Source organism: Esox lucius, chromosome 4, assembly GCF_011004845.1.
Source record: "Esox lucius isolate fEsoLuc1 chromosome 4, fEsoLuc1.pri, whole genome shotgun sequence".
Classification (NCBI taxonomy): domain Eukaryota; kingdom Metazoa; phylum Chordata; class Actinopteri; order Esociformes; family Esocidae; genus Esox; species Esox lucius.
Genome location: NC_047572.1, coordinates 24,579,827 through 24,607,306, shown reverse-complemented (window position 1 = coordinate 24,607,306; position 27,480 = coordinate 24,579,827). Strand labels below are relative to the sequence as shown.

General features: G+C 42.9%; 1 protein-coding gene across 2 annotated transcripts in view; it reads left to right on the top strand.

Moving 5' to 3' along the window:
- mtnr1c (melatonin receptor 1C) overlaps nucleotides 1-22,252 on the top strand; it is a 37,131-nt gene extending 14,879 nt beyond the window's left edge. Inside the window, exons 1-3 of one of the 2 annotated variants that reach the window (XM_034291659.1) lie at nucleotides 42-90; nucleotides 20,585-20,946; nucleotides 21,072-22,252. In XM_034291659.1, the coding sequence (XP_034147550.1) occupies nucleotides 20,590-20,946; nucleotides 21,072-21,590 (876 nt within the window). In that variant the 5' untranslated portion in view covers nucleotides 42-90; nucleotides 20,585-20,589 and the 3' untranslated portion in view covers nucleotides 21,591-22,252. Of the gene's footprint in view, nucleotides 1-41; nucleotides 91-20,584; nucleotides 20,947-21,071 lie in introns of those variants that run through there. The other variant, XM_010898461.3, reaches the window with a different exon arrangement.
- Nucleotides 22,253-27,480: the final 5,228 nt, after the last annotated feature.

The following is a 27,480-nucleotide window of genomic DNA, read 5'->3' as shown; positions in this document are numbered from 1 at the left end:
ACTAGCTTATCCCAATAAGATGATAATTAGGACTGAAGAGAAATGGAGAACTGGGCTGTGATCGCCGCAGTGCAGGTCACTGAACATCAGGTATGATTAGCTTTTACGTACTGTCATATACATTATGTAATTTGGGTGCAGAGCTTAGTTAGACAGCAAAATGCCAGGCGTGCCAGTCAGACTGGACTGGAACAGGATGTTGCTGCCGTCATAGATGGTGTCTAAATGGCAACCTATTCCCTATGTAGTGTACTACTTTGCGTTGACCAGAGCAGCGCTCTAGGACGTCTAGTGTCATATGTAAACAAGGCGTTGAGAGTTTCACTGATGTTTTTTTTTTTTATGTTTTTGATCTCTACATGATTTTTCCTGTTGTCCTATTCATCATCTTCATTTCCTGACTGAGTAGGAACACTGATTATGTACCCTGGTCATTTTGTGACTTACACAGAAAATATGCATCCACCATGGAGTTATGCTAGGTCATGGGAAAATGTTACAGTTTTTCTACTTTTTATTTTGGATTTAATATAATACATTCTTGTTTGTTTTAAGACACTGTTTTGATGTCTATGGGTCCATTTCTTTGTGTGGGGTAGGTAAAGTATCTGTGATACAAGGAATGTCCAGAATCTGTTATGCTTCTTGAAGAGTGGCTATGCTTGGTTAATGATGTCTCCCTCGCGTTAGAGCAGATAAGATATTCTCCAAATCACTTCTTCTCCCTTCAAACTCATGCTGTGTATTATGTTATTGTACAGACATACAGTCCTACCTGTCAGTCAGCTCTGAAACACTCGGCTGCCAATTAGATGACTACTACAGAGACAAATCAAAGGATACCATCGCTGAATTTTAGGGTGCAATTTCTTTTTTTATGGTCCTGCTGTATAATGCCAGAGTTTTAAATAGTTTGGGCTGTCTCAAATAGCAACCTATTTCTGATTTACTCCACTGATTCTTAGTGCCAAGAGCATCCTGTTTTGGACACTTTCCCTTGAAAGTGAAACTTCAAGAGTTTCGTCGTTTCAAATTGTATCTATACACCTGGCTCATTATAAAAACTTCTGATAGATTTTGACCAAACCGGGGCATTGTCGCCAATCCATTTAGCTTTTTTATTTTAGCTCTTTGAATCAGAAAGTCATGTGGGTAAACTCACCTGATGACCTCCTTTAGCTGTTACGCCGACTCTCCTGAGGGAGTCGCTAGAGTTCAGTGAAACCAGGGAACCCTCGCTGAAGACACTGCTGGCCAATTTAATGGGGCATCTCCGCAAATTGTCAGCTAGCAGCACAGTCAAGACTCAGACCTATGCGGTGGTGGTCGGCTTGGTGCTACGAAAGTGGGCCTTAGACTGCAGCACATGGGATGGCCTTGTTCAACAGTTAAAATATCCCCACAAAGTTAAATGTTACCTGTAGTTCAATCTGTCTGGGGACTCTTGGTCCCTGCCAGGATGGTAAAGTCTGTACACACACACACACACAATTACGGTAAACACACATTGAAACATTTGGTGGCTGCTGGTCTGCTCTGCTTATCTGTTGACAGACAGCTGTAAAACCTTTCTGCTCCGCCACACTTTAACTATTCCTGCTCCTGCCGTCACGGCCACCGCTCCTCAACCCCTCATTTCTTGAGCCTTTTCCCCTCCAACTCTCCCCTCTCCCTCTCTCCCCCCTCCCTCTCTCCCCCCTCCCTCTATCTTCCTTTCCTCCTCTCCCCCTCCTCTTTGTCCCCTCTGCTTTTCCTCTCGTTTACTTTACTCTGACAGGTGCACCAACACGAGACTGTGTTTCCAGGCCTGTTCTCTCCATCCAGTCAGCCAGTCAGCCAGCCAGCTAGTCAGTCATTCAATCGTCAGCAACCAAACCCTTTCCAGGGAAAAGTTAGGACCCCCCCCTACTCATGGATTCCACAGGTTCAGACAACCGTTTATGGGTACATTTTAATAGCCCAGTTTCAATGGGCGTTTTGCATTTCTACTCCCCCACTTGAGGATCTCTTAATCAGACATGTCCTAGCTTTAAGGGCTGTACATTCCACTTGTGTCTCGCTAGATAATTAGTTTTCATTTAATCACGTAAAGATTGAACAATTTTAAAGAGGGTAGCACCAAAAAAAATAATACACCCTTACGTTAATTAAATATAACATGCCCAAGGTTAATTGAACAGGGCTTCCTGTTTGTGATGAACATTTTCACTAGTAAATAAATTAGGTTAGATGATAAGAATGCGCATTCCAAAATGATAGGGTGTGTAGCAGTGCGCACAACATTGGAGTCAGTAATTGGTTAACAAAGTAAAAATAAAACATCCAATGATTCATTTCTTGATAAGGTTGTTTGTGGTGATTGGCAAATGTGTTTCCTAGTAACAGTTTCAGTGGGATGATTTAAGTGAACAGTGCAGAATGTCACGGTGAAAGGCCAACACCACCTCTGTAATCAAGAAGTGGTAGAAGTATTGTAGCATAAACCAATCTGCAAATAACTCTGCTACACTACTACATACAGTGCATGCACAAATTATTCAGACCCCTCCACTTTTTCTACGTTTTGTTACATTACTGCCTCATTGCCATGGCTTAAGAGGCAGAAGATAGTTGTGAGATTCCAAACGGAATGACTTAATGAACGAATACAGAAAAAACAAGTCGAAGGCGCTAAGCGTATGCATTAGTCTTCAGACCGGTGGACGCAGACAAATGCATGGGGAACAAACACTGACAATACTTGACAAAGACTGGGCGGAGCAGAGGAAACTAAATACACAGGTTGATTTGGGGAAGAGAGTCCAGGTGTGTGTAATTGGCATGATGAGACTGGTGAAAGGGCATTTGGTCAGTGGCAGCTCTTTGGCCAGTGATGCTGACCACCGCCGTAGGAGGGACATTTAATCTAAAAGGGTTTTGGGTTTTCTCCCCCTCATCAATCTAAACACAGTACTCCAATGACTCAGCAATTGGGGACTCACCTGATGTCTAGACTGAGTGTCTTGGCAAAGGGTCTGAATACTTGAACGCATTTAAAGGTGACGATTTCTGTTTTTGCTTTGTCATTATAGGGTAATGTGTGTAGATTGATGAGAAAAAAAATTCAGTTTCATCAATTTTACAATAAGGCTGTAACCTTATGTAACAAGATGTGGAAAAAGTGACCGGGTCTGAATAATGCCACCCTACTGCTCCTAGTACAATAATAATCTGTTTCTCACAGCTGGACAATGATACTGCAGCAACTGGAAATTGTTCTGCTGATTGAAAATAATGGAGGTTTTACAGGGTTGATTCATTTTTTATAGACATTTTAAATTGAAAATGTTGAACTTTTGCCTTTTTCAAACCAAGTAAATGCCTACAAGAACAGGATGAACAAATGAAAATGTGCTACAGTCTGTAGACGATGTCTGTGCTACATTAACTCTTGCCAGTATTCTGGCAAGTACAGATTCAGCCATCTAGAACACACACACACACACACTAGCACACACATGCAGACACATCACACACACATAGTAGAGGACATTTTAGTCCATCATCCAGAACCAATGTGTCTTTGCTCATGTTGTTAATACTATTAGTGACGTCATGAATAGTGTGTGTGCATGTATGTGTGTGTGTGTGTGTGTGTGTGTTGTTCTAAAACTATAAATCCCTCCAATCCCCTCTTGCTCCTCTGCTGCTTACATGACGGAAACTACAAACCAACCAAAAAGAACCAAATTACCTTGGAGGAATCCCAAATGACACCCTGGTGCCTATTATGTGACCTGTGGGCCTGGTAGAAATGAGGGCATTATACAGGGAATAGGGTGCTATTTGGAATGGCGGCCTAAAACCACATCAGATTTACAGTGATGTATTAAAAAATGGCCTCAGTCGTCTGTCCCACTGGGAACATGTCTGACTTCATGGCCTCAGTCGTCTGTCCCACTGGGAACATGTCTGACTTCATATCTCTGGCCAAATGGAGCCTGCCAATGGACAGTAAGTGTCCTTATTGACTATTGTAACTCCACTGTAACGCAATATTATTACTTTTTGTTTGTATTTATTTACAAATACATATGCTACAATAGATCACTCTGGCAGTTCCAATTAAGAAAACCAAACTGCAGTCCTGCATAAAAATGGCAAATTCCATGAATATGATTAACAGAGAAACACATGAAAGCATTTCAATTCAAACAACTATCCTATCTGACGGCCACCATTATATGGATTCTGAAACCTGGACAGCATTATGGGCCTCCCCATCTTCCTGTGTTTCAGTAAAACTGCATTAAACCTGGAAAATAATAATTCCATGCCCCAAAATGAAAACTGAAGTTAAGGCACATGGGTGGATCTGTTGTATATGGCCAATATAGCATGTCTATGTGCTGTTTCCAGGCTCTCCACATTGCATCAGGTGGGGTTGTCCTGTTAGTACTTGTAGGTCTTTGTACTGTACACTACTCAAGACCAGTATGAGAGCCACTCATTTGACCAATAAAAAGGACATACAGTGTAAATACTGCTGTGTGGTTTTGATTTAAAGGAGCCCTATAAGTCTGCACGTTGCTGTTGGTTTCTATGTCACACGCATTGACCACATATACAGTCTGTTTTCACAACATTAAACAGGATACATTTTATCAATGGAAATCTATCATGGAAGTATGCTGTTGTCGAGCGTTCTGTCTGGTGTGGCGGGTTAAAGACTGTATATCTTCACCCGGACAGAAGCGGGACAGGTAAAATAAGACACCAGACTCCTCAATGAAGTTCCTTAATGCATTGAAGGGGTTGTGGTTTCTTCCACTATTTTCTTCAGTCAGAGCAGGAGTCAAAAACAGGTAGCACCTAAAAATATTAACAAAATATTCCGGTCGTCAGCTGTACGAAGGTAATCCATACTAAGGTAATTAATATGAAACAAACAAACCGGGACTATTCTTGTTAGTCCTATGAAATGTCATTGGGAAGATGAAAGTACTCTAAAGTCTGCATGTGCTAAGAGAATTATGCTTCTCTCTGAAACCAACATAATCTCCGGCTGCAACACTGCTTAGGGTGAAGTGTCTGTTCTCTGCCCTATCAGCTCCCCAGCCCCTGGTCCCCAGCCTGAGGTTCCTGAAGTAGGATTAGGACAAGACAGCTGTTAATGGACAGGTGCACCCAGGGACGGTTCCAGGCGTAAGCGACATAAGCGGTCGCTTAGGGTCCTCGACCGCTAGGGGGCCTCCAACTGCTAGGGAGCCCCCGACCGACAGGGGAGTGGGGGCCCCAAATGACATTTGCTTAGGGCACCCAAAAGGCTAGAGCCGGCGCTGGGTGCATCTAAATATGTCTACACTGCTCACCCCTCAGGCCAGGTTTGCTCTGGGTCCTCGAGTTTCTAGTATGCCGTTCCCTCACATGCCAACCCCATCAGGCTCAACACAGCTGGGGGCACGATGCCGTCACACTAGCTATGTACATATTTTGTGGACACAGATCAAGCCCAGTCTAGAATTAAAACATCAAGTTCAATGGAAAACTATTGATCTATTGATTTTGATATTTTTTGTCCTAGACCAGGCTTGACCTCTGTCTGCGAAACCGGACCTATATGGTTATATAATAAAATGCAGACATACCGTAATTTAAATTGACACACCCTAAGCCCAGAGTCCTTGAATGAGATCATTTCTTTAGACTTCTGACGTGGCCAGTTCGAACCCTCTCAGTTCCCTGTCTCTCTTTCTCCATTCTTCGTCTGCCTCACGTGTCACTGTGGTGTGTACTGAGCTGATTTCTAACTGGCCGCTGCTCTAAAACCAGCGCTCACGGTTTTGACTGGACTACCGGTCTGAAGGTTTGAGGGGCACCCCCAGATGGCATCCGATTCCCTGTACAATGTACGCCTCTGGGCCCTGGCGCAAAGAAGTGCCCTGAATAGGGAATAATGTGCCAGTTGGAACGCAGCCTCTGTGTTTTTTGCACGGGAGATTAGGTGTGACAGATTGAAAGTGACTACTGCGGGGCGCTCGATGAAAGGGCCCGGAGAGGTCCGCTAGGGTTTGAACATTAGAACTGACACCAGCTGCCTATGGTGGTGATGTCCACCATGACCCTGGCCAGAAACATAAACATCGTCGCCACGTTAATACCGACCGCCAGCCCGTCAGACACCTGGCGACCCAAATGGCACCCTGTTGCCTTCATAGAGCACCAGTGGGTCCAGGAAAAAGTTGGGCCCTTTGTAAGGAATAGGGCGTCATTAAGTGTCCCTAAAACACCTGCCTCTCAGGGTGGCTCGAAAATGACACCTGTTCCCTCGCTTACAGCATTTGACCCAGAGCCCTGTAGCCCTGTAGCCCTGTAACCATGTAGCCCTGTAGCCCTGTAGCCCTGTAACCATGTAGCCCTGTAGCCCTGTAGACCTGTAACCATGTAGCCCTGTAGACCTGTAACCATGTAGCCCTGTAGACCTGTAACCATGTAGCCCTGTAGACCTGTAGCTCTGTAGACCTGTAGACCTGTAGACCTGTGGACCGTTAGGGTGCCGTTTTAGACCCAGCCTGTTTTACTCCTGTTTTATGATGAATTCTAATAATCATAATAAACAATAATAGTAATACAGGCTCCCTGTAATAATATGTATTGTAATAATATGCAGTACTATTTACACACTCGCAGGAGCTTAAATCTATGCCAGGTCGGTCAGGTGTAAATATAGCTCAAGTCAAAACTGTTGCTGTCCAGCAAGTCATGGAGGTCAGTGTTCTCTGTAGGGGACTGAACTACAGTACAGCCACCATATTTGGTTGTAGTCCCGCTAGTCATGGAGGTCAGTGTTCTCTGTAGGGGACTGAACTACAGTACAGCCACCATGTTTGGTTGTAGTCCCGCTAGTCATGGAGGTCAGGGTTCTCTGTAGGGGACTGAACTACTGTACAGCCACTGTGTTTGGTTGTAGTCCCGCTAGTCATGGAGGTCAGGGTTCTCTGTAGGGGACTGAACTACTGTACAGCCACTGTGTTTGGTTGTAGTCCCGCTAGTCATAGAGGTCAGTGTTCTCTGTAGGGGACTGAACTACAGCCACCGTGTTTGGTTGTAGTTCTGCTGATGATTTAACCAGGCCAGATGGCGTGTACATTAATCCACATGCCGTATCTTGATTTGAGCTGGCTTCAAACAGCAGTACAATAAAAATGCCACAAAACAGGAAATCTAAATTGTTGTGTGGATTGGAATTATTGGACATTTTTCTTCTAGGGACCTGATATGTTTCCAGTTAGGGAGCGGATGTTATTTATAATGAGGGATATCAGGGGGGAGTAATATCTCTTTGAAGTGAAAAAGGATGTCAGTCCCTTCAGCAAAATATGTTTTTACGTGACTCTCCCTGAATACTCGAGAAAAACAAGTGAACCTCCCCCCACATCCAAAACAATTATTTAAACAAGTATTTAGCAAAGAAAAAAGCTATAATTTGTTTTCTCCATCAAAGGACAGAGCATAATATGCAGAGAAGGGTATTGAAGAACATTATCTCCTTTAGTCTAAAGCATTAAATTCATTTTGCAGTTTGGCTTAAGCGTAAAGCATCAGGGACTAAAGTACTTTCATAGAGTGCTCTATCTAGTCCTCTGATATGCTTCCTAAATCTGACATGGAATAAATCTAAGCATATATGCAGTTTAGAAATGTCTTTCCCTTACCATAAATATGAATACTTAAATATTAATATTTAGCTGTATAATTTCGTAGATATATTTAGGAAGTTAATGTTGTTTTATTGGTGCACACATTTTAATGGCAAACATTTCTCATTGTGTTTTTCCTAAATAGATTAAAATAAAATACATATATAGCCACTATTTTGGGCCTGGTTTCATGTTCACCCTTTATCTGACACCAATGTAATAAAGGGTTGCAGATAGAATACAGAGAAATATCATTTTAACTGATTAAAGTATACTTCAATTATAATTGTCATTATTTAAGCAAATAGTGCAACAACAGGCAGTTGAAATTGACCTTGAGTCCTTTAGAAGCCAATGAGCTATGGATTGTTTGATTGAAACCACACTACAGGTGTACTTGACTACAGGTATTCTTAACTACAGGTATACTTGTCTACAAGTATACTTGACTACAGGTATACTTGTTTACTGGTATACTTGACTACAGGTATACTTGTCTACAGGTATACTTGACTACAGGTATGCTTGTCTACATGTATGCTTGTCTACAGGTATACTTGTCCACTGGTATAATTGACTACAGGTATACTTGTCTACAGGTATACAAGATGCTGCACAGCCAGCAGATAACCAAGCAGCCTTCCAAAATTGTTCAAACCCCCAACCAATTCTCTAATATTACTGAATTATGAATGGTAATTCAAACAGAGCCATTGGAAAAGTAGTTGTATCCTTATTATGGCATTTTCTTTCAAATGTAGAATTGAGATCTTCCACAGCACGTGGGTTGAATACATACTGTATGCACGCAACACAAAACCAGTATCACCATGCAATAATACATTTCGAGATTTTAAAATAATGTGTTTGCCAGAGAGGGAAACAGTGCCCTACCAACGCTGTTTACAGTAGAGGTGGGCAGCTGTTGACCTCAACTGAGGATGTCGTCGGGCGGTGGAAGGAGTACTTCGAGGATCTCCTCAATCCCGCTGACACGTCTTCCATTGAGGAAGCAGAGGATGAGGGCTCAGAGGTGGACTCGTCCATCACCCGGGCTGAAGTCACAGAGGTGGTCAAGAAACTCCTCGGTGGCAAGGCACCGGGGGTGGATGAGATCCGCCCTGAGTACCTCAAGTCTCTGGATGTTGTGGGGCTGTCTTGGTTGACACGCCTGTGCAACATCGCGTGGCGGTCGGGGACAGTGCCTCTGGGATGGCAGACCGGGGTGGTGGTCCCTCTTTTTAAGAAGGGGGACCGATGGGTGTGTTCCAACTATAGGGGGATCACACTTCTCAGCCTCCCCGGGAAAGTCTATGCCAGGGTTCTGGAGAGGAGAATACGGCCGATAGTAGAACCTCGGATTCAGGAGGAACAGTGTGGTTTTCGTCCAGGCCGTGGAACACTGGACCAGCTCTATACCCTCTACGGGGTGTTGGAGGGTTCATGGGAGTTTGCCCAACCAATCCACATGTGTTTTGTGGATTTGGAGAAAGCATTCGACTGTGTCCCTCGCAGCATCTTGTGGAGGGTGCTTGGGGAATATGGGGTCCTGGGTCCTTTGCTAAGGGCTGTCAGGTCCCTGTACAACCGAAGCAGGAGCTTGGTCCGCATTGCCGGCAGTAAGTCAGACTTGTTCCCAGTGCATGTTGGACTCCGGCAGGGCTGCCCTTTGTCACCGGTTCTGTTCGTAATTTTTATGGACAGAATTTCTAGGCGCCGCCAGGGGCCGGAGGGTGTCAGGTTTTGGGACCACACAATTTCGTCTCTGCTCTTTGCAGATGATGTTGTCGTGTTGGCCCCTTCTAACCAGGACCTTCAGCATGCACTGGGACGGTTTGCAGCCGAGTGTGAAGCGGTGGGGATGAAAATCAGTACCTCCAAATCCGAGGCCATGGTCCTCAGTCGGAAAAGGGTGGCTTGCCCACTTCAGGTTGATGGAGAGTGCCTGCCTCAAGTGGAGGAGTTTAAGTATCTAGGGGTCTTGTTCACGAGTGAGGGAAGGATGGAACGGGAGATTGACAGACGGATCGGTGCAGCTTCTGCAGTAATGCAGTCGATGTATCGGTCTGTCGTGGTGAAGAAAGAGCTGAGCCGCAAGGCGAAGCTCTCGATTTACCAGTCAATCTACGTTCTTACTCTCACCTATGGTCATGAGCTTTGGGTCATGACCGAAAGGACAAGATCCCGGATACAGGCGGCTGAAATGAGCTTTCTCCGCAGGGTGGCCGGGCGATCCCTTAGAGATAGGGTGAGAAGCTCGGTCACCCGGGAGGAGCTCAGAGTAGAGCCGCTGCTCCTCCACATCGAGAGGGGTCAGCTGAGGTGGCTTGGGCATCTTTTTCGGATGCCTCCGGAACGCCTTCCTGGGAAGGTGTTCCGGTCCCGTCCCACCGGGAAGAGACCCCGGGGAAGACCTAGGACACGCTGGAGGGACTATGTCTCCCGGCTGGCCTGGGAACGCCTCGGTGTCCCCCCGGAAGAGCTAGAGGAAGTGTCTGGGGAGAGGGAAGTCTGGGCATCCCTGCTTAGACTGCTGCCCCCGCAACCCGGCCCTGGATAAACGGAAGAAGATGGATGGATGGATAAAATAATGTGTCAAACAAAACAGCATTTCAGTGTTTGTTATTCAGTATTATAGGGTCAAGAGTTTGAACCAAAAGGTAAAAGTAACATGACCCTCCCCCTAATCCTTTTTAAACACTGAAATAAACTTCACATTCATATTTCTTACTGCGCTGCAACTTGGTTATTCAATTAAAACACTGCATCTTTAGAATCTAGGGAATAATACCTCTTAGCGCATCCTTTATCCAATCTAATCCTGAGGGAGTCCTGAGCACAGTGGCAGCACACATTCTAGTCTTATATATATATGATCCCTGCGGGATTAGAACTTCACCAAACCCCTGAGGGCCAGAATGCCAGAACCTTTGGCCTCAGGTGCTGGATGTGTGGTGTGTCTGAGGCCATGTGAGAGCGTCCTGGGGATTCTAACCCAAGTGCCCTCACCCACCCTGGCCAGTGGCTTTGTGATTGAATTCCTTGATATTTACCACAGATTTAACTTTGTGTTCAGTGGCATTCTTTCTCAGAATCACTTTGAGTGTGTGACTGTGCATGTGTTTGTGTGTGCTTGGGTTTCACTTTATAAATAGGAATAGAAATATACTTGATTTAGCGTAGGACTCACAATTGGAGTTTGGGTAAACAAAAACGGGGTTAGACATTAGGGGCCAGTGTTAGGATACATTTTTTTTAGGGAAATCAATTTTGATGTCCCTGTTTTTGTATAACCGGAGGCCAACATTTTGGAGAAATTTTGCTTTTTTGGGTTTTTTGCATGCAATGATTCCCTAAAGTATTCAACCCATTGACATCACCAGATTGGTATGTTCTCAGGTGATGCTCTATCAGGCCTCTATTGCAGCCATCTTCAGTCCTGCTTTATTCTACGCCTTTTGTCTTTCGTCTTGTGTTAAGCATGTGAAAGGCCTGCTTAATTGGATTCAGTTTATTCACTCGGTTAGTCAAGAACTTCCACTTTGTTCCCCTGAAAATCGACTTGGCATCTATGGGGTGTGTTAGTTGGCATTGTCCTGCTGCGTTCTGAAACACTATACAATACGTTTATTTGGTTGTATCTGAGCAGACAAGATGTTTCTTTACACTTCAGAATTCCTCCTGCTGCTGCCGTAAGCAGTTAAACCATCAAAGAAGACAAAAGAGCCTGTAGTGGCAGCCATACATTCCCTCAATTTAACACCCTCTCCACTTCATTTTACAGTTTACGGGGGTATGTTAGTTCCCTTTTTTCCTCCACACTTGCCTCTTGACATCACTCTGGTACAATGGTAATATTTACCTCATCGCTCCACGCAGTACCTTTTTTAATCATGTTTATTGAGGCTATGTAGGGTATTTTCACCTGGCAGTCCAGCCCCTGTAGCCTGGCCGGTGAAGTCTTCTGTAGATGGTAATGGCTGACACATACAGCTACCTCCTGTGGCGTGTTCCCCATCTGTCAGACAGTTTTTATAGTGAGTATTATTTATTCATCCTATGTCAAACAGGTAATGTGTCTCTGCTGAGCTCACCAGTCCTCTCTTTCTTCTTCTTTACGGTTATACCCAAGCCAGAAAAGCAATGTACTTAAAGTGAACTATTTTGGAACTAATTATGTTGGCCTCAAAGATAGTAAAACCTGAAAAGTGCTCCGAACAAGGTTTTTTGGCAGCTTGCCACCCTAGCAAGGTTCATGCTACGCTTGGCTTAAATGCAACTTCTGCGGCTGTATTTCAGAAGTGGATCCTCAATTTGTCAACTAATTGCAACTTCATGGATTCCTTTCAAAACAGAAATGAGAATAGTTAATGTGATTAACTGTGAGTCCCACGTTATCCCCTGGATTTCACTATAGAGAAAAAGTCTGAAACGTCTCAGACTACATAATATAGTCAGACATCATCTAAGCATGTCCCATACTCCCATACTGTTTTTAAACAATTGTTATTAAATTCCCTTCAAATAGAGCGCCCCCTAGAGGGGAATTGGTTCGTACTGGTTCACCGTGGGTACACATTTAGAGATCCAGTGAGGGCAGGAAACAGACCCCAGTGAACCCTTCTTGCTTCAGACACAGCTTTTGGTCGATTAATTCATGAATGAATGGTTTCCTGACATTTATGCATTCTATGCACCAGGGAGTGTTGGAAGTTCTTCCAATCCAGTTGCCTGGAAGAGAATAGTCCACAGAGAAATTATCCATTGGTTTTTGCTGTACTTACTGTGGAAAAGGGTAATATGGAATCTTGGCTAGCAGGTCCCAGCCTTGTAATTGGATAAGCACGAATGTGGGCAAGGTCAGAGGTTAAGCTTGACAGATCAGTGTTCCTGCGGGAGGCCAGATGTGTGTTTTGGTGCTAGCTGGAATGAGGGTTTTACACAATCAATGTAACACAAAACACATACAGAGCCACAACAAGTTGGCATGGATAACTTAATCAAAGAAAAACTGGTCAAAATTCTGTCTGGATGTCACTGACCTTCTGGTCATAATGCAGTGGTTTCTGAGTTGTACACTACCGCTCAAAGGTTTGTTGTCACTTAGAAATGCTTTTGTTTAAAAAGCACATTTTTTGTCCAAACGGTTTTCTATTAGCCTTTTAAAATGATAAACTTGGATTGGCAAACACAACGTGCCATTGGAATACAGGAGTGATGGTTGCTGATAATGAGCCTCTGTACGCCTATGTAGATATACCATTGAAAATCTGCCGTTTCCAGCTACAATAGTCATTTACAACATTAACAATGTCTACACTGTATTACTGATCAATTTGATGTTAATTTAATGGACAAGAAATGTGATTTTCTATCAAAAACAAGGAAATGTCTAAATGACCCCAAACCTTTGAACAGTAGTGTAGAATAGTTAATATTTGATGGATTTAAAGGAGTTGAGTAGCTTACCTCATAATGCAGCTGAGACATTTATTAAAACTGTATTTGTTATCTTTAATACATTTTTATGAACACTGCTAGTGTGTGTGTGTGTTTGCTTGTGTTGGATAGTAAAACAAGCCACATTTCTCAGTCCCTACAAAGAAAAAAGGCTATTTTCATCTGAGGGGTAACCCTTAGGGTGCAAGTTACAATTGTGGCTAGGGATAGAATTACAGTAGGTATATTAGCGATTAAGGGTTAGATTTAGGGATTAAGGAATCATTAGGGAAAACCTTTTGAATGTGAATAAAAATTCACACAATAATAGAAATTCATATCATGTATGTGCACGTGTGTATGTGTGCGTGTGCGTGTAAGCGTATGTGTGCTTACGCTCATGATTGTGACCCCGGTTCGTCAGCTAACCATTTAATCAATCCCATTGGGTCAGGCTCCAGACATCCTTGCAGCCTATCAGAGCCCTCTGTTCGGTGGTGTTCCTTAATATTCACAGCCTGAGGCTGTCACCATTCAGTAGTCATTTTTATAGGCCTGTCCAATAATTACCATCATTTCTAAATATAGCTTCTAAAAATGTCAGAGGTCATGGTGCTTTTATCCATGTATAAACCCTCTATACTTGCTTTTCATATGGAGAGACTGTTCCAATTTAAACTGACAGCCTTCTGATCCTTGTACTGTGGGCTGGATGCTGTTGGTTAGCCGATGTGAAACAGAAACGTGTTTGTACGGATTGGCTATCTGTTTTAATGGTTTTATTCAGGGGTAACTAGATTCAGCCGCCTAATGATTTGATGGGGGCCAATTCATCATAATAATTCAATGAAATTGTCTGTATACTGTTCACTGACCCCACGGTAGTCAATGAAGAGTTGGGGTTTCATAACAACATGGTCTACAGGGGTTTAGCGATCAAAGCACCAAACGTATGTACCCCTACCTTTAGTCTGGTCAGCACACTCTTCAGTAAATGTTTATTCAATTAATACAGTACAAAATACTTGAAAATATATCAACAAAATACTTTTCATCAACTTACTGTTTGTTTATTTTACCCCAAAAAAGTGCATTAGAATTTGTATTGAATAAAGGTGCCATTCACAACGCAGGCCTCTCTTCAAACAGATTTATATTGGCCTCCCTCATCCTTTCCAATCCTGGGACCCCCCAGCCGTTCAAGGTATTTGATCCATTCCAGAGCTAGCACACCTGATTCAACATGACAACTAATCACCAATCCCTTGACAATGTGAATCAGATGTGCTGTGTTAGAGCATTGACAAAATAAAACCTCTGGGAGTCCCTGGGGAGTTTTGAAAACCACTAATGTAGGGAGTTGGGCTAGGGTTTGGAAATAACACAATTGTTTTTATGTAAAGCCCTGAGTGTTGGCTTGCTTGTTCCATCAGCTCAGTTACCCTGGCTTTACTCTAGGCCACAGAAAATAGAAACATCCAGGTTTCAGATCAAACAGTCCTCCTAAACCTAGCTTCCATTTCCCCCTGAAAAGAGGATTTTTAAACACAGCGCAAGTGTTCCTTTTACTCCCGCTACATTAGAGCACCCTAGCCTTTATATGTTCTGAATATCTCGTTTCAAAGTTTGTTGTTAGGCACAAGTTCTGAACATATGGTCACTAAGGTTGGGCTGGTTGATATGATAACTAATGTTAGGTAATGTTAGTGCGAAGGGTTGGGGGACTGGAACCGCACAAACACAATAAGCCGGACTGGTGCAATAAAATTTACGATGCAGACAGCAAGGATGCGTGTCTTTCTTTCTTTGATCTAGTTTGCACAAACCACAAAACTAGAGCCCTCAAGGCTGATGCACAAAGAAGTACATTTTCACAACAAAGATGAACAGGATGGCACAGTCTTTGAAGGAAACCGTAGTCTCACTGCATCTCTGTGGCAAGGAAGCCTTATCAGTAGTGCTACTGGAGCGCCTCATCACGCCCACATAAACAACAACAGAAGTGACTGTCTGAAAATAACACCGCTTAACTAGGGCTGTTCTCTTCTCTTTGGTCCATCCCTGACGGTGGGTACGGCATAACTTGGCTAATGGGTTTAGTCCACAGGTTCCTCCTCAATGGATGTCTGGTGGTTCACCGACTGCCCACTCTGGCTTGGTTTTAAGGGCAGAGAAACAAGGGCAATTATTGAAACAGGAGTAGTCACTTGTTCTCTGCCCAGTCCACTAACTAGGCTGGGGTTGTCCCCGAGGTCCAAATGTAAGCAGTTGCCCAAATGCTCATATTAGGTAATGTACGGTTATTATGTTAGGTCATGTTAGATTGATTGAAATGTTAGGCTGATAGAATATGTTGGATTGATATGGGATGTAATTTAAGGCTGAGTAGTGGTAAGGTTGTGTTAATATGGTGGGTAATGTTGGGACATCTATACAGACAGCACATGGCAGGGTTAAGTGGGTTGTAGGCCACACAGTAGGAAGCCTGCCCCAGTAACCAGAGAAGCGTGGTAGTGCGTCATTGCATGTTAACAGATTAGGTTACTGTGCGCCATGTGTCTGAATGTGTCCCAACCTGTTCCCGATATAGTGCACTGTAAATGAATGCATTTCAGCCAGGCCCTGAAAACACGAGGTTGTGGGTTAGATTGCGTGACCTCGGCTATGGATTTCTCATAGGAGAAATGTGTTGGGATGTTCCAAGGGGGTTGGGAGCGATCAGCTGAGGAGAGTTGAACTTCAGACGTCAGTTGAATTTGGCTCCAGAACCACACGCACGCACACACACACACTCACGCACACACACACACTCATAGGCCCTCGCACGCACACACACACAAACTTCCAAATTAGGATTGGTAAACAAAACAGTTTATTTTTCCCTGAGGCATCCAACAATGGCATTTAAAAGTATTCACCCCCTTGTACTTTTCCACATTTTATAACTGATGGATTAATTATTCACACCCTTTATTCAACATTTGTTAGAGAGACCTTTGGCAGAAATTACACAAATGATTCTATTCAGATGTCTTTACCAGCTTTGCGTATATGAGCACACACTTTTTTCCCATTCATCATGTAAAATTGCACAAGCTCCATCAAGTTGGATGGGGACCTTTGGTTAATAGAAATGTTTAATTTTTCTTTCCTATTGGAAAGAGAACTCACAGCAGGATTCAGGTCCGGGCTTTGACTGGGCCACTCCGGGACATCGACCTCTTTGTTTTTAAGCCTCATAACAAAGCTCAGGTTGTCTGTCCACTGCTTCCTTCTACGTTTATCTCTGTTTGTTCCCCGAACGGAACTACAGGGCAACTACTGAACAGGAGTACTCACTTGTTCTCTGCCTGACTAACCAGCCAGGCTGGGGTTGTCCTGGGGTCCTAAGGTTGTCCCGGGGTCCTAAGGTTGTCCCAGGGTCCTAAGGTTGTCCCAGGGTCCTAAGATTGTCCCAGGGTCCTAAGGTTGTCCCGGGGTCCTAAGATTGTCCCAGGGTCCTAAGGTTGTCCCAGGGTCCTAAGGTTGCCCCGGGGTCCTAAGGTTGTCCCAGGGTCCTAAGGTTGTCCCAGGGTCCTAAGGTTGTCCCGGGATCCTAAGGTTGCCCCGGGGTCCTAAGGTTGTCCCGGGGACCTAAGATTGTCCCAGGGTCCTAAGATTGTCCCAGGGTCCTAAGGTTGTCCCAGGGTCCTAAGGTTGTCCCGGGGTCCTAAGGTTGTCCCAGGGTCCTAAGGTTGTCCCGGGATCCTAAGGTTGTCATAGGGTCCTAAGATTGTCCCAGGGTCCTAAGATTGTCCCAGGGTCCTAAGGTTGTCCCAGGGTCCTAAGATTGTCCCAGGGTCCTAAGGTTGTCCCGGGGTCACATTATGTATTGTTAGGGAAGTATGTTAGGTAATGTAACTTAAAGAAAGAATCTGCTTCATGGTGTAGTTTTTGTTTAGTAATTGTGCTAACCAACTGTGGGACCTCCCGGAGACGTGTGTATTTGAAGTCAGGGGAAACATATTGCACACAGGGGGATTCTGTTGAACTAATTATGTGACTTCTTAACACAGTTGATCGCACCACAGCTTGTTCAGGTGTGTCACGGCGGTGAATACTTTTATTCAAAAAATTATTTTCTGTTTTATATTTGTAATTAATTTAGAACAAATTTATGACATTTTTCACTTTGACGTGATCGACTTTTTTTGTTTGTTTGTGGAAAAGTCCAAGGGGGGTGTATACTTTTGAGTGCCAATGTATATCTGATTGTTAAATATACACTCTCTGAGGCCTAAATATAGGGCACTACTCTGACCAGGGCTTTAGGTACTGTGTATAGAATAGGGCACTACTCTGACCAGGGCTTTAGGTACTGTGTATAGAATAGGGCACTACTCTGACCAGGGCCTTAGGTACTGTGTATAGAATAGGGCACTACTCTGACCAGGGCTTTAGGTACTGTGTATAGAATAGGGCACTACTCTGACCAGGGCCTTAGGTACTGTGTATATAATAGGGCACTACTCTGACCAGGGCCTTAGGTACTGTGTATAGAATAGGGCACTAATCTGACCAGGGCCTTAGGTATGCTGTAGATAGTAGGGCACTACTCTGACCAGGGCCTTAGGTATGCTGTAGATAGTAGGGCACTACTCTGACCAGGGCCTTAGGTACTGTGTATATAATAGGGCACTACTCTGACCAGGGCCTTAGGTACTGTGTATAGAATAGGGCACTACTCTGACCAGGGCCTTAGGTATGCTGTAGATAGTAGGGCACTACTCTGACCAGGGCCTTAGGTATGCTGTAGATAGTAAGGCACTACTCTGACCAGGGCCTTAGGTATGCTGTAGATAGTAGGGCACTACTCTGATCAGGGCCTTAGGTATACTGTAGATAGTAGGGCACTACTCTGATCAGGGCTGACTTAGGTCCTGTGTATAGAATAGGGTGCTTTTTATCTAGGAAACCACCTACTGTTTCCACTGCTGTGATTGTATGTCTCCCTCATGTCATATCTTTTTTTAATCTCTTATATCTCACTATCAAGCTGGCTAATTTGTTTTTGCTATACACATGTTTATTCCCTTTTTATTCGTGTATTGGAACAAAAAAAAAAAAGAAGGAAAAAAGGCAAACTGGACATAATTGCACACAAAACCCCCAAAATGGGCTGGACAAAATTCTTGGCACCTTTTCAAAATTGTGGATAAATAAGATTGTTTCAAGCATGTGATGCTCCTTTAAACTCACCTGGGGCAAGTAACAGGTGTGGGCAATATAAAAATCACACCTGAAAGCAGATAAAAAGGAGAGAAGTTGACTTGTGTGTCTGTGCATTGTGTGTCTGTGTGTACCACACTAAGCATGGACAACAGAAAGAAGAGAACTGTCTGAGGACTTGAGAACTAAAATTGTGGAAAAATATCAACAATCTCAAGGTTACAAGTCCATCTCCAGAGATCTAGATGTTTCTTTGTCCACAGTGCGCAGCATTATCAAGAAGTTTGCAACCCATGGCACTGTAGGTAATCTCCCTGGACGTGGACGGAAGAGAAACATTGAGAAAAGGTTGCAACGCAGGATAGTCCGGATGGTGAAAGTTCCAAAGAAATTCAAGCTGTCCTGCAGGCTCAGGGTGCATCAGTGTCAGCACGAACTGTCCGTCGACATTTGAATGAAATGAAACGCAATGGCAAGAGACCCAGGAGGACCCCACTGCTGACACAGAGACATAAAAAAGCAAGACTACAGTTTGCCAAAATGTACTTGAGTAAGCCAAAATCCTTCTGGGAAAATGTCTTGTGGACAGATGAGACCAAGATAGAGCTTTTTGGTAAAGCACATCATTCTACTGTTTACCGAAAACGGAATGAGGCCTACAAAGAAAAGAACACAGTACCTACAGTAAAATATGGTGGAGGTTCAAAGATGTTTTGGGGTTGTTTTGCTGCCTCTGGCACTGGGTGCCTTGACTGTGGGCAAGGCATCATGAAATCTGAGAATTACCAAAGGATTTTGGGTCGCAATGTAGGGCCCAGTGTCAAAAAACTGGGACAATGACCCCAAACATACTTCAAAAAGCACACAGAAATGGATGGCAACAAAGCGCTGGAGATTTCTGAAGTGGCCAGCAATGAGTCCAGATCTAAATCCCATTGAACACCTGTGGAGAGATCTTAAAATTGCTGTTGGGAAAAGGCACCCTTCCAATATGAGAGACCTGGAGCAGTTTGCAAAGGAAGAGTGGTCCAAAATTCCGGGTGAGAGGTCAAAGAAGCTTATTGATGGTTATAGGAAGCGATTGATTTCAGTTATTTTTTCCAAATGGTGTGCAACCAAATATTAAGTTAAAGGTGCCAAGAATTTTGTCCAGTCCATTTTTTGGGTTTTGTGTGCAATTATGTCCAATTTGCTTTTTTTCCTTCTTTTTTTGTTTTGTTCCAATACACACAAAGGGAATAAACATGTGTGTAGCAAAACATGTTAATGCAATACTTTTCTGTGAGAAATACTTGATTTTCTGGAAAAATGTCAGGGGTGCCAACACTTTTGGCCATGACTGTATAAAGATGTAAAATGCTGTGTACTGTCTATTGTTGTATTATGATGTGTACAATTAATGAATAATGAATAATAAAGTGGTTGCTTTGAATACTGAATGCTAGTATATGACGCCATATATCACGGGTATGACATTGTAGCACTTAATTGCTCTAATTGCGTTATTAACCAGTTTATAATCGCAGCAAGACTTCTGGGCGTTTGTGGTATACAGCAAAGTGCTGTGTCCAGGCACTCTGCGACGTGTCATAGTAACTCTGCTTGTGGGAGGCAGGACACGGGTGTGGGGAGAACTGAGGACCTTTTAGCAAAATAAGACATCATGAAACTAAACCAGGACAGGGGACAGAACGAGGACAGACAAGATAGACTGGGGAAGGACAAACTTAAATAGGGTCAGTGATCAGGAGCACAGATGAGGGCAATAAGAACAAACATGGTGGCTATGTTACAAATGATGAATGCTGTGCCAGGGTGTGACAGTGTGACAGTCATGCCTATCAACAGCTCTTAGCCATGGTGTACTGGCCACATGCCACATCATCTCATGCCTTCAGTGCAGAGGTCTCAAACCGGTTCCACGGAGGGCCGAGTGTCTGCAGGTTTTCTCTCTCACCTTGTACTTAATTGACTAATTAGGTTACTAATTGGTTAGTTTCTACCCCCACCTGGTTGTTTAGGTCTGAACTGGGAACCAATTTAAAGGAAAACCCAAAAACCTGCAGACACATGGCTTCCGTGGAACCGGTTTGAGACCTCTGCTTCAGTGTAATAAAACATACTATATGATGACATATAATGATGGTGTGTTTATGCTGTCTTTTCCTTTCCGCTCCTCCCCTACTGTGCTCTCCAATCCTCTCCTTTCCTTTTTCCTCACATCCTCTTCGGGTCACCTTCTCTCTCCGCCTCTTTAGGCAACATGTTTGTGGTGAGCCTGTCGGTAGCGGATCTGGTGGTGGCTGTGTACCCCTACCCTCTCTCCCTGATGGCCATCTTCCACGATGACTGGATCTTGGGTGACCTCCACTGCCAGGCCAGTGGCTTCCTGATGGGCCTCAGCGTCATCGGCTCCATCTTCAACATCACGGCCATCGCCATCAACCGCTACTGCTACATCTGCCACAGCCTGCACTACGACCGGCTCTACAGCCACCACAATACTGTGTGTTACCTGGCTCTTACCTGGGTCCTCACCTGCCTGGCCATTGTACCTAACTTCTTCGTTGGTTCTCTTCAGTACGACCCGAGGATCTATTCCTGCACCTTTGCCCAGACGGTAAGCAGCCGTTTGAAAATACTTGTGTTTTAGATTGTGCCTCTGGTTTTTATTAAAGTGTTTATGTGGAATGTGGTGACTCTATTAAATCAACTTTAATGAACTGTGATTGGATTTTGGTGCAGGTGAGCTCTCACTACACCATCTGTGTGGTGGTAATCCACTTCCTGATCCCGCTGGCCGTTGTCTCCTACTGTTACATGAGGATTTGGGTCCTCGTCATCCAGGTGAAGCACCGTGTCAAGCCAGAACACCGTACCACTACGGTCAAGCCCAGCGACATCAAGAACTTCCTGACAATGTTCATGGTCTTTGTGCTATTCGCTGTCTGCTGGGCACCGCTCAACCTAATTGGCTTAGCAGTGGCAATAAATCCGGTCAGAGTAGCGCCTAACATCCCTGATTGGCTATTCGTGGCTAGCTACTTCATGGCATATTTTAACAGTTGCCTGAACGCTGTCATCTATGGACTTCTGAACCAGAACTTCAGGAAGGAGTACAAGACAATTCTCCTGGCGTTGTGTTTACCCAGAAGGCTACTCTTGGAGACGTCTCGGTGTGGGACAGAGGCGGGGCTGAGGTCCAAACAACCCAGCAAGTCTCCAGCCATGACAAACAATAACCAAGCCGAGATTAACGTTTGAAAGACCACATTATCCAGAATACTGTTAGGCTGTTAGAGTGGCAGCCTGATGAGTTTGGGTTGTTCTTGCCTGGACATGGCTACTTGGTTGCATGGGATTAACACATTTTACTATTGGGTTCTCATAATGAGAACATATATTCACCGTCGGATCATAGAACCATTATAAAATGGAATCCATAGAAAGGACCTCTTGACCTCACAGTGGACCATTCTAAAGATTATATTTCTATGTGTGGAACTGTACAATGATGCATTTCACATTGTGCCTTTGTTTCCTCTGTAACTGAGGGATAGATAGAGAGGGAGATGTTCTGTGTCGTCTACAAATGAGCATACTGTAAACTGTACTGTAATTTCCCTGAAGGTTTACTTACTTTTAACTTCGTCACCTCAATACATTATCGCCAAATGCACTGAAGTATGCCATCCATGTAAAGCTCAATGTCTACAAACCTACACACTATGAATCACTGTCAGGGCACATGTTCCCATTACAGGTAAACAGCAGTCTGAATGAAAAAACTAGAATGGCACTAAGATGCACCACAGTATGGCTGGCCATCACCTTTTTATATCTTATAAAGCTCTCTTTTCTTCTCCAATGTACCTCTCAACTTAAAACTGTATTTATGTGTGAAAGAGGGAATTTATCGGGCAAAATAAAAAAAAATAAAAAACTCAGTTGCTGATTTTTTGTAGTAGAAAGAATTTTGCTGAAACGTTTGTTTAGCTGAGAGGGTGCTATTTAATACAAATTGCGATTGATCTGAATGCTAGCAACTGTAGTACACTATACCTGGAATAGGGTGCTATTTGGGACAGACATAACCTCCATACTGCAGAAAGACAGACAGATTCATTGAAACAACTGAAAGCATAAGACTCTGGATAACCAGTTTGTTCACCCTCCATCTCTCAGTATGTCTATAACACTGGTGTTTCTTTGCTGCGCCTGAACAGGGTTGGGTATGGCACTTTCTGGATGTTTTTTTATAGTTACTGTAGTGACCTGTCCAAACTGATCATCAGTAACACAACCTTTGGATTACCCAAACTCATTTATATAGTCTGATTATTTTCCTATTAAAAGACAGTAGATTTAAACTCCTCTTTTCGTGTTAATGTTGAAAAAGATACTCTGCTCTCCTGGAATGGCATAAGCACCACATATGAAAAGAAGTCCACATATGTTGCCTTTGCTTTAGGCCAATTGTTGTTCTTGGTAACATATTAATACCTGAGTAATTTATGCTGTTTATGTCTATTAAAAGCTCACAAGTTTGAGCCTTATATATAATGTCTCTTCAGCCGAAATAAAATCTGGTAAACTAGTCAAACACCCAGCTAAAATGAGCATGTCACTGATATTAAATGAATTACTCACAAGTCTGTTATTTTACTAGTATGGTTCTTCAGTTAAATTAGTGAGCTGCCAAGTTAATCTAATCTTTTGTTCTGTCCCAGAGGAAGTCATTTAAATGCTCAGTCAATTTCTAAATGAAGTCAAAAGGAATATACTAAATTTCTAACTCACTATGTTGTTTATTATATTATTTTGCTATTCCATTCGGTTGCCTTACTGGAAATGTTCATACCCACCTTGCAATTTGCATATATTCTGAAATTGTTAAGAGCAGGGAAAAATTACCATTAGGCAAAATTAAGCAGCCTCATATGGCAGCACTTGAATTTGAGGTGGCATTTTGACAAGTGGCTGCCAACCCTCCAGCGCCCTGGATCAGTGGCACCCTACCACATATTTTAAGGGCATAATCATAGAATTAAATATATTATTGGAGCCTATTTCATCCTATTCCACAAATAAGTGGTACGCTTACCTGTTTGGCAGATATATTTACGCTGTCCATAGGTGTCGGTATAGCCAAATACTCCCATACTGTCTGATGCTCTGATTAAATACCTCTGTGCCAGGGAAGGGCTTGGTGTGTTTGGTTAAAACAAATCGTGTATCACAGATTTACATGTAATATGCTTCGTATAACCCTGAGACCACGTTTTGCAGCGTGGCAAGGACACTTTTGAAAGTGGCATGCTTGATGCCATGCTTGATGCCATGCTTGATGCTTAGATTCATAAGGATGTCTATGATGTAATTCTTAACATCGTGTAATGGGGTGGGGGGCGGCAGCATTTTGTTGTCTTTCCTAGGGCGGCAGAATGTCCAGGGCTGGCTCTGGTTAAGAGTAAAACATTCATTGTAAAACATTCATTCTGCCTTCCTATTTATAATCGGAAGGCAGCTACGCACATTACAAATGATAACATACCAGCTCTGGGTTGAGGAACCTTTTGGGGACATTAAGGTTCTTCAACCCGGATTAAGGTCCTAGTAGGCTTCCAAAAAAAACAATAAACACAAAGGTTTAATATAGCTGGGAGAGAAAGTAAAACTCATTTGTTAATACAGCTCAATAGCAGGGTATAAACACTGGCTATTAGGCTATCAAGACAGATGTAAGTCTGTTAACTACTCACAAACAGCCTTAACCATAACGAAGCCCATGTTCACCATACAGCAGATGCAACAACTAGAGTCTGAAGGCTTTTTAACCAAAAACCAAAAAGCAATACCTACCAATGAATGCCTGAATATCAATGTTGCAAAGATACGCAAGCACTGGCAGCATATAAAAAATAAAGACATTACTGTCATAAATAATTAATTATACAAAAACGATTGACAATGCACAACCCAGTCACAACCCAGTTGTGACACTGCGTAAAACACAAATTAAAACAGAATGCAATAATGTGCAAATCATTTATCTCTATACTTCTATGAAAATAGTACAAAGACAAAATTATCAAATGTTGAAACTGAGAAATTTTATTGTTGTAGTTTTGAAAGTGACATTTATTCCAATTCTTAGGATTTTAGCTGCTCAGCTGTTTGGGGTTTTCTTTGTCGTATTTTTCATTTCATAATGCGCCAAATGTTTTCAATGGATGACAGGTCTGGGCTGCAGGCGGTCCAGTTTAGCACACAGGCTTTTTAACTACGGAGCCATGCTGTAGTAATACATGCAGAATGTGGTTTGGCATTGTGTTGCTAAAATAAGCAAGGCCTTCCCTGAAACAGATGTTGTCTTGATGGCAGCATATGTTGCTCCAAAATCTGTATTGTTCAGCATTATTGGTGCCTTCACAAATGGGCAAGTCACCCATGCCATGTGCATTAATGCACCCCCATACCATTACGGATGCTGGCTTTTGAACAGTGTGCTGATAACAAGTCCCCTTTAGTTCTTCATTCCCAAAAATTATTTCATATTTTGATTTGTCAGAGCACAGGACATTTACAGTTTTCCACTTCCGCCTCAGTCTATCTTAAATGGAGTTTCTGGAATTTGTTAATACTGTATCTGGTTTCTTTTTTGCATGGTAGAGTTTTAACTTATATTTGTGGATACAGCGACATACTGTGTTCACAGACAATGATTTTCATAAGTGTTCCTGAGCCCATGCAGTGATGTCCACTACAGAATCGTGTCTGTTTTTAATGCAGTGCCGCCTGAGGGCTCGAAGATCATGGCCATCCAGTATTGGTTTTCAGCCTTCTCCTTCTGGATTCTCTCAATCTTTTAATGATATTATGGACCATAGATGATGAGGTCTTCAAACTCTTTGCAATTTTACATTGAGAAACGTTATTCTTAAATTGTTGCACTATTTGCCTGTGCAGTCTTTTACAGAGTGATATCCTAATTTTTACAGAAAGACTAATCCTCTCTGGGATGCTCTTTTTGTACCCAGTCATGTTATTGACCTGTTGCCAATTAACCTAATTATTTGTGAAATGTTCCACCAGGTTATTTTATGTATTCCACCATTTTTCCTGTCTGTTGTTGTTGACATCAAATTCAGAGTGGGCATATTTTTTTCAAGGAACAATAACATTTATCAGTATCAACATTTAATACGTTGTCTTTGTACTATTTTCTATTGAATATAGGGTTTAAATGATTTGCACATCTTTACATTCTGTTCCATTTTACAGAGTATGCCAACTTTTTTGGAAACAGGATTGTGTATGATACATACACAATCCCCCTTGTATATGCTGACACAATACCCCCCCAATACCCACCCAATGGCATTCACAATAAAATACTAAACAAAATCTAATTTCAATGTACCATTTGTAATTCAGTAAAAATCTTGAACTGGCAACGGGTTTGAAAACTTTGGCAAGCCACAGAATATATTTTAAGATGTCTTCACTGTTCGCTCTATGATCAGTCTGACTTCCATCTAAGACATTGGGAATTGTAGCCTATTCTTTTATAAGGAGAATAATAAGAATTTATTGTTTGGCATCATATTATAGCCTTTAATCTCTGAGTTGATGCAGACAAAGCCTCTATAAAACAATTACAATTCGGGTTTTATTGGCTTGTTGTTTGATATTTATACAACTTTACATATTTTAACAAGCATATTCTTATGCACAACAGACACAACATTCTGCAAACTTAAACATCAGGCCTCTATGATGTCATTAAAATCTAACCAGATTTTATAAAGGTGAGACAGACACTTGAATGTGACAGGGTGATGCACTGATCAAAAAGCAGCATAGGCCTAGGAAGGCTTAGAAGCAGTTACATTTGAGGATCAGTGTAGCCTATTAATAACAATATGATTATGTAAACCATTGGGGACCTAATCCTGGATCAGAGCTTCTGACTCTGAGATGGTGTGTAAACATACTAGACCTAGGCCAGAACACACTGCACTGTATTCCAGAAAGTTCTGAATCACACAACACACCTTCAAAGCAAGTGTGAATGGAGGCTTCGTGAGTATCAACATTGCTTTAACCTTCGGATGAACCCAATTGTGCGAGACACCTCCTCCGGGTGCAGCAGTTAGGAATTGCAAAACCTGGAGAAATGTGCTGTCAGGCTGGTCAGAAGTCATTGCATGTCCCGAAGTTCACCAGTCCTTCCAAGTACAGCATCCAACTGCTCATAGCCACCTTGTCCCCCCATGAAATACATAACATGGAATGCACAACCACTTAACTTGCAATTAATAAACTGACTTCACATAGCCAACGTCCAGCTGTGGAATTCAAATCCTGGAGCTGGCACAAAGACACTTATTATACTGACATTGGGCCAGTGTGCAAGGTATTTAACCGCCAAGTGCTTAAACGGCTCCAACACTGTGTTACTGTGGCACAGATCTAATCCTACCTCAATGACAAACATAACACCATCACAAAACCTCATAAACAACTGTGGCCTTTCATAATCAGCCTGACAGGGCGATGGAGCCTTTAATGTCAGCCGCAGTGGCAGATGGCTGCCACACAAAGCTTGTTTTTGTATCAAAAATACACATCAGAAATGTATACAGACTCCATGGAGGCCATGTTTCATGACTGAGTGGTTTTAGTCCGACACACAGTCGATGTTAGACCATGACACAGGAGCGATGTCAGACCGTGACACGGCGACAGAAGCACTAGTCCTTGGTTGATATATGAGTTTTACTATTACAATTAGTGATGACATGTGACAAGTAGTAAGTGTTGTACTGCCTGCCATCTATAGTACTTCTGTACAGCATGTGAATTTCATCAGAATGTTTCCAAATTAGCTATAAATTCAGATAATATCATAGAGAAGCCGAACACTTTCAGGAAGGTCCTCTTATTAAACATAGTTCATATCTTGGGTGCTCTAAATGCTTTTCCGTAGCAGTCTGTCCAGCATGGAATCTCCCTCTCATCCATGGTCTTGAGTAACAGTCTGTCCAGCAGTGGATTCTCCTTCTCCATAGTCTTCAGTAACAGTTGGTCATGCAGGGGATTCTCCTTCTCCTCCATGGTCTTCAGTAACATTATGTCCAGCAGTGGATTC